This window comes from Arachis ipaensis, chromosome B2 (assembly GCF_059453495.1).
Source record: "Arachis ipaensis isolate K30076 ecotype BB chromosome B2, ASM5945349v1, whole genome shotgun sequence".
NCBI lineage: Eukaryota > Viridiplantae > Streptophyta > Magnoliopsida > Fabales > Fabaceae > Arachis > Arachis ipaensis.
The window spans coordinates 92,100,811-92,108,368 of NC_142437.1; the positions used below are offsets into that span (position 1 = coordinate 92,100,811).

General features: G+C 30.6%; 1 protein-coding gene across 2 annotated transcripts; it reads right to left on the reverse strand.

Annotated features, from left to right (window-relative positions):
• Positions 1-2,083: 2,083 nt before the first annotated feature.
• On the reverse strand, positions 2,084-6,837 carry LOC107625469 (carboxyl-terminal-processing peptidase 3, chloroplastic). 2 transcript variants are annotated; one of them, XM_016328119.3, is made up of 12 exons: positions 6,427-6,837; positions 5,596-5,677; positions 5,337-5,467; positions 5,056-5,142; positions 4,734-4,824; positions 4,400-4,479; positions 3,966-4,001; positions 3,658-3,777; positions 3,461-3,547; positions 3,210-3,359; positions 2,732-2,839; positions 2,084-2,516 (listed from the first exon to the last, which is right to left on the reverse strand). In XM_016328119.3, the coding sequence occupies exons 1-12, from the start codon at positions 6,736-6,738 to the stop codon at positions 2,253-2,255; spliced, it is 1,548 nt and encodes a 515-aa protein (XP_016183605.1). In that variant the 5' UTR covers positions 6,739-6,837; the 3' UTR covers positions 2,084-2,252. The 2 variants fall into 2 exon arrangements, with proteins under 2 accessions (XP_016183605.1, XP_016183606.1); XM_016328120.3 differs by having other exon boundaries at positions 4,734-4,812; positions 6,427-6,835.
• Positions 6,838-7,558: the final 721 nt, after the last annotated feature.

Below are 7,558 nucleotides of genomic sequence, written 5' to 3' on the forward strand. Positions count from 1 at the left end.
CTCTAAAATTAGCCCAATTCAAGTAAAACACATTACACTCTAAATTACTTACCTAAATCTTAATATTAGAATAGCCATCCGCACCGCATACCTAGTAAATTAAATATCCGATATATCTATTGTTCACATTATTTAATATTTTTATTATCTACCTATACTTTTCCTATTTAAAAATCTAAGTAATGAAAGAGATACTATTGTGAGGTATTTTTGTCGATCACTAACCATATTTAAAAGACTATAAATGTATTTGTTTCTTTCGAGAGCTAAATTATCATTATATTTTTTTTGTTAGAAATTAAATTAGTTCTTTATCCTACTTGCAAAGCAAAACTTTCTTTGTTCATGCCATAATTAGCAAAGGATTCAACTGTCTCATGATGTTTAAACTATTAAATAGTTCTAGTAATAAAACATGTTTTTTAAATTTTTTAATAATTATTAAATAGTCCTTATTTAATTTTAATTATAAATTAATTTTTTATATATTATTCAATTATAAAATTTGTCATTTATTTTATAAAATATTATTTTATTATTCATCCATTATATTTATTAATAATTAGAAAAAAATAACGAAATAAATATTCTATTAATCTTGATCTCCATAAATATTTTGACAATGTAGATCAATGAGTTTTTATCCCTTTATCTGTTACATCCGTACAAGTTAAAAAATCGTGTTTGTTGATAATTCAATTGATTGGAAGTACAACACAATCGATTGAATTTTGCACGACAATATAAGTTTTTTCAAAATTCATTCAATTAGAATTGTAACACAATCGATTGAATTTCACACAGCAATATGAGTTCTTAAAATTCAATCGATTGGAAGTGTTACACAGGAGAATAAAATTTTTTCAAGCAAATATAAAATTCAATTAGTCCATATTTCATACATATTAATAAAATAAAAAATAAAAAACTAATTTCAAATTAAAATTAAAAACAATAAAATTTTAAAGAAATCCAACATAAAATTACAAATAGCATCATCATCAAGTTCTTAATAAAATTAAAATAACAAAAATAAAGATAAATATTTTATCATTCTTATTCTAACTCAAAGTTCTTACAATATTACTTTTTAAATAACAAACGTATTAAATTAATAATTTCAATGATTAGATTAGTGGTTGTTTTGAATTTTTACAAGGTCATAGGTTCAATAGTCAATACTCACATCCTTCACTACACATATAATTTTTAAATATATATTATATAATATATAATATATTAGGGGTGCAGGTAGGGTAGGGTACACCCTGAACCTGCACCCGACCCTATCCACACCGCACCCTACCCATTGATAGATAACCCTACGCGATCAGGTTGAGTTGGGTTGGGTACTCGCAGGTAAGGTATATATTGTCAGCTATATGTGGAGTTCAACTCTATTTAATGGTTTATTATTAATCAATGAATTGCTGTATACACAAGGTAAAATTTGAATCTCCAACACTTGTTTAAGCAGACAAGTCAACTAATCACTCGACCAACCCAAGTTGATTTTTCTCAGTATTATTAACACTTTAATTACTATAACTTTGATGAGTTTAGCTAACTTGTACCTTAAGAGCTCATATTAAAGTTGCAAATTGAGAAAAAATTTTATTGAAATATAAAAATTTTAAATTTTTAATACATTTGTTTTACATTTATTAAGAAAAAAATTTAAAAACTTTCACTAATAATAGTCTTATTAAGTACTCTTAGGTTGCATTTGGAAGGGAGAAAGAGACGGAAGATAAAAACTTAGAGACAAAGACTAAATTATGTCTATGTATTGTGTTTAGTATTTAGTGTAAAATGTATTACACTGCATTTGTCTCATTATCCTATTTGGTTTAAAATAAATATGGAGATTAAAAAGTAGATTTAAAATTTAAAAAGTTAAATGAAAGAATTTATAGAAAGAAATGTTATTAAACTTTTAATTTCTATCCCTGGAAATTTTAATTTTAGTCTCTGGTCACCAAACACAATACTCAATCTCATTACCAGACCCAAAAAACAAACACAACCTTAAGACACGTGTTAACTAAACCCTAACTTGATAAATGAAATAAAATGCTTGAACTTGGAATTGAATTCACCTATTATTCCATTGATTTTGATATTATGATATATACAATCTCTATATTCTATAATGTGTATCAATAGATATCACAAATGTACATTCTACCAAAAACCCTTTTCAACTATAAAGTTGAAGAAAGAAAAATGGTAGTTCAAGAAAGTGTAAATGTTCAAGAAGCAGTTCCTTTTGACTCCTCCATATCCAATTCATGTTCTGCTACCATAATGCATGAATCTGCTTCAAGGGATGAAACTGAGTTTTTCTTGTTACTATTGTTATTTTTCGCCGAAGCTTCCATGGCCGAATTGAGCATCTCTGTTGTGCATTGTATGTCCGGCGTTATGCCGACCTGGTCTATGTCATGAAGTGCCGGCGATAGATATTTTGCGACGGTTACAAAGAGGGCTGATCCGTCATGAAGCTCCGTGACGCTCTGCCATAAGATGTGGCAATTCAGCAAACATGGCTTAGAAACTAAATAATTGTTCATATAGTTCTTGACTCTGAAGTTAGTTAATATTCCAGTCATATAATTCCAAAACTTAATCAACTTAACCGGATTAAAAGAACTGCTCTTTCATGCTTCGATCTCCCGAAATATCGGTTTATAGCATGAACATCATTATTTAACAAATGCAATAATGGTACCTGAATCTTTCCTTTACCAAATGTTTTGTGCCCCACGAGAATAGCTCGACCATTATCGTGTAATGCACCGGCTAAAATCTCGCTAGCACTTGCACTTCCCTCGTTGACCTGTTACACAAGGAACATTTCAATTTACTAACAGAAGCAGCAAAGTCGAGAGCTCGGTTTTAGAGACAAAGTAAAATCTTGCAAATAGAAAAGGTGATAGAAAAAGATTAAAACCAAGGAATGAAAATGATTCCTCGAGCCCGAACCTCGCTCACACAAGAAGATCAAGTTCCACACAAACACAGGAAAAGTTTGAAAAATAAAACTCGATGTGAATTGTTTCATAATATGGCATGGATGATGGATGCAATAAAAAGGAATGAAAATAGTTTCTCTTTCACATGAAGGCTAATTCTTACACATTTTTTAAAGATTGTAGTGGAACTAAAAGACAGCCAAAACCAATAAATCAAGCAATTTTAGTACTCACAATAACCACAAGTGGATCATGAGTTATAGCATGTCCATCGACCATGGTAATCGGTAACATGTTCCCATTTCTATCGATGGTATTCACTAGAGTCTCGTCCCCATCCAACCACATCTGGGCAACATCAAGGCCAGCTTTTACCAAGCCACCCTGCAAAAAAATTAGACAAGGAAGAAAATGCTTCTATGTTAATCTAGTACACACACCATGTAAAACTATGCATAGAAATTCCGATTGAACAAGTCAGGTACCGGATTGTTTCGTAAATCTAGTATGTATGAGTGTACTCCTTGATTTTCCAATTCTTGAATGGCATTCTTCATGTCTTCAGCAGCAGTCTGTCAATTTGGAAGAACAATTGATTTGAATAAAATACAGAATTGCAAATTTTTTAAGAGAGCAAAAGATTATTTCAACCATCTCTTTGAATACTTGATCCTTTGCTCACCTGAGAGAATGCGGACAATTTTACGTAGCCAGTTTTTGTGAATTGGCCAGTTGGTAATCTATGAGGGATGATGGCACTTGATATTGGAGAGAGCTTAATGTTCTCGCGCGGAAGTTTAACCTTCAAGCACATGGAGGAGTCAATTCGGAATTGGATCAGCTATAAAATTATGTGAAATTTCCAAGTTCCTTTAAAAAGGGATTAAGGTCAGTTATTTAAATTATTTATGCACAACATAAGCACATTAACTAAAAGGATAAAAGTTAATATTCCATGAATCATGATTACTAATAAAATGTTAATTGTACCTCTCGGATGGAAGATTTTTTCATCATGTCTTTCACCTGGAGATGAAATTCAGAAATTAGTTTCTAGGATGATGGTCAATTCGCTCACAAAGCTTGTCAAGGAACCAAGGAGTTAAGAGACCAAAATTTTCTGAAACCACCCAGTATCAAGTGTTCACTTTTTCAAAACTAAAGGTTGGATTGGAAATTACATTATCCCATTTATAAAGAACAATCAACTCTGTAATGGGACGCGTGGTTAGAAGAATGCTTTTACATTCCTAAGAATTTGACACACGAAACCTTACATCGAAAAGATTTTACACAAGAACATTCCACAGACTACACACGTCGTAAAAGTAATCCAAAAATGAGCTGCTGAGAATAAACGCAATAAAAAAAAGAATGGTTATATTTAGAAAAAGAAATAGAATGTTGAGAGTTATACTACGAACCTTTACTGTAACGGTGGTTCCAGCATTCCCTCGAAGCCTCTGTGCTGCAGCTTCACTAACAAGGCCATCAAGCCTCTCCCCTGCATAATCAACATTAATTAATAAAAAATCAGATGTTTCTCTTCAGACCCATAGTTTAATCCCCAAAATAGACTTAGACAAGCCAAAATTTGATGAAATGTCATATCAGAAAGAAAATGTTTAGCAGCATAAAGAAACAACACAGGATTCTATATGAGGAAACATCTAAGCAATAAGCTTGCTAATTCTGGCATCTTTACATGAATAGCTTCATCAAAAAGAAAAGAATGTGGATCAGATATTTGTTTGATACCATTTATCTCAACCAACTCATCCCCTTGATGAATACCAGCACGAGCAGCTGGACTGCCTTCAATGCAGGATAAAACAACCTGTGATTTCAACTTGAAAATCAATGTGTTTGTTACCAGGTGATATTAAGAGATAATATTGTTGTAGTAAGAAACTCATGAAGCAGCAGATGAAAGGTTCTATGGCATAAACTGACATGAGTTTCAAGAATGGGAAGGCGAAACCAAGTTTTCCTTAAGTGGGGGTAAGTCTCAATAGCATTACAAATTGACCTCAGAACAATCAGCACAAATTTTTAAAGTGGTTCGTTGCAGATGACTAACCAAATGTCCAGTTCTTGGTTCAATATTTATGAAGAGGCCTACTCCTTGTAAGTTCCCATCACTTCCAATTCTAAATCCTTGGTATTCCTGTAAATTGGAACCTCCATTAAACCAAATCACAGAAGCTGAAGAACAGATTTATCGATCTAAGAAATGGTATTGTTTGAATAGTTCATTTATGACCTATAATCTATTAGATTCTCGATCATCTCTTTAGTTATGAATAGTATTTTCTGTTCACCAAGAAAGTATTACAGAGAAAGGGAATGTTAGTGTAAGACCTTTGGACTGATAATCCGAGTGAATGGATCGCCAAGGGTAGAAAGCATTCCTCTGATTTTTGTGTATGCTGCATCAGCTGAGTTCAAGGGAAACATTTCCACCATGGTTTGCTGCAACTTCAAATCCCAATCTAAAGCAGAAAAAGAAAGAAAAGAAAAAAAAAATTGAATGTAGATTTTATTATTGATCCATCATTTATGCACACATTAAAATTGGGGGAATTATTCATCAGGTGAAAGGTATGATACTATAAAGTACCTTGGTGATTATATGTAGGATCAACAAACGTTTCGCGAATTAAACCCCATGCTTCCACAAGGGTTCTCTGAACTGCATTTACCTGCGAAACAAACCTTTTACACTGTCAACAGAATTCATGTTGTGAACAAACAAAGCTCTAGTACTTACTACAAGGGTTTGTATGCTCAAATTCTCTATCACTTTTGCATGAAAATCAAACTTTATTTTGAATTAGACCAACAGTTGCAATGAAAACTAGCACAACATTATATGTTTTGATTACTATATTTATTAATAATTGCAAAATACTACTTCACTTGCAATCTTAAAATAAAAGATACACTATCACTCTATCAGTATAAAAAGGAAATTCAACATCACTCTTTAATCATGATATTATACTAAGCAATACTACGTGACTAATAAAATTTATTATTTTTTACTAATTCTTGGCCAACTCAACTCTAAATTCTAAACCCGAAATTCTAATGGTATAAAAATAAGGTGTTGGCCAAACTGTTATCCATTATAGTTATTATTATATATCATTTACCAAAGCATTCAACTCTTATATAAAGTATTCACTAAAGAGAAGATAAATGATAATTTTTAATTTATTCACTCTTATATGAAGTAAACTTATTTTTGTTCACTCATTTAAAACGACCTTTACACAGGAGTTTCTTTGAGTTTGTACTGAACTTCTCGTTTTAGATAGGGAAATCGGGATAATCAAAATTGAATGCTTTAGTATTTAACAGAACCAAAATAAAAAATTCATAGTCAATCAAACCAGAAGATGAAAAGTTGAGAGGAATTAGCAAAAAAAAAGAGAGAGAAGTAAATGACCTCAGGTGCACGTGAAACGGGAAAAGCAACGGTGAGAGATTCAGCAAGAGCCGAAGGCGAATCACAGAATATAGAGAAAAAAAAAGTTGCCGAAACTCCGAATCCAAAAGCGTGTTTTGCCGCAGATTCAAGCCATTGCTCCTTCAACGACACCGAAACTGACAACTTCCTCGTCTTCTGATTGTTGACCTTGTTCCTATTCCATGTCGGAAACCACAACCTACAAGGAGGCGGAGGAACCAAAAACACCGAATTAGGTTTTGATGGAATTGAATGTTTGTTGCAATCGAAGTTCAGACAAAGATTCTTCATTCTCTTTTGGTAGTTTCTTCAGCTCGGTGCTCCTTTTGGTATTGGTGGTGACCGTTAATGCTGTTAATCATGTATGTGTCGTTGTAAATTCGGGTAGAATTAAAATAAAATAAATAAATAAATAATGAATTTAAGGAGAGAGTATTCTAAACTTATTGATCAAGAGAATAAAAAAAAAAGAGTAAATGCTATGGTCCTTAAAAAATGGTGTTTATTTACTAAAAATAAAATTAAAAATTAATATTTAATTTAAAAGATATAAAAATAAATTATTTTTAAAAAATTAAAACTTAACACAAAAAATAAATTAGGTAAAAGTTAGGTAATAATTGTAGACACTATAAAATTGGCCAAAAAAAATTGGTGTTTTCTAATATAATGAATGCATTATTTTTTTTAAATGAACATTTATTTTTAATTAATATACTGATTAATTAGACTCATTAACTATTTTGCATGGGTTCATTAAAATTTAAAACTGTTTATTTTAATTTTTAAAAATAACTTATTTATTAAATAAGTTAATATTAAATCTAATTTCTTAGGTCATTATTTAGTGATGAAGACTTTTGATGATAAAAAATTAAAATACATCATTTTCAAATTTTATTATAATTTAATTTTGATTATAAATACAAAAATAATATTTTTTCTAACATAATATATATATATATATGAAGATTAAATTTCTTTTATTAAATCAAAAATTGAAGAAATTTATAAAGGAGAAAACTAAGAAATATATGTATATTTTATCGGAACAAATTAAAGATTTATTTAAAGAATAAAAATAGAAAGAAATAAAACTTGGGGGTTTTGA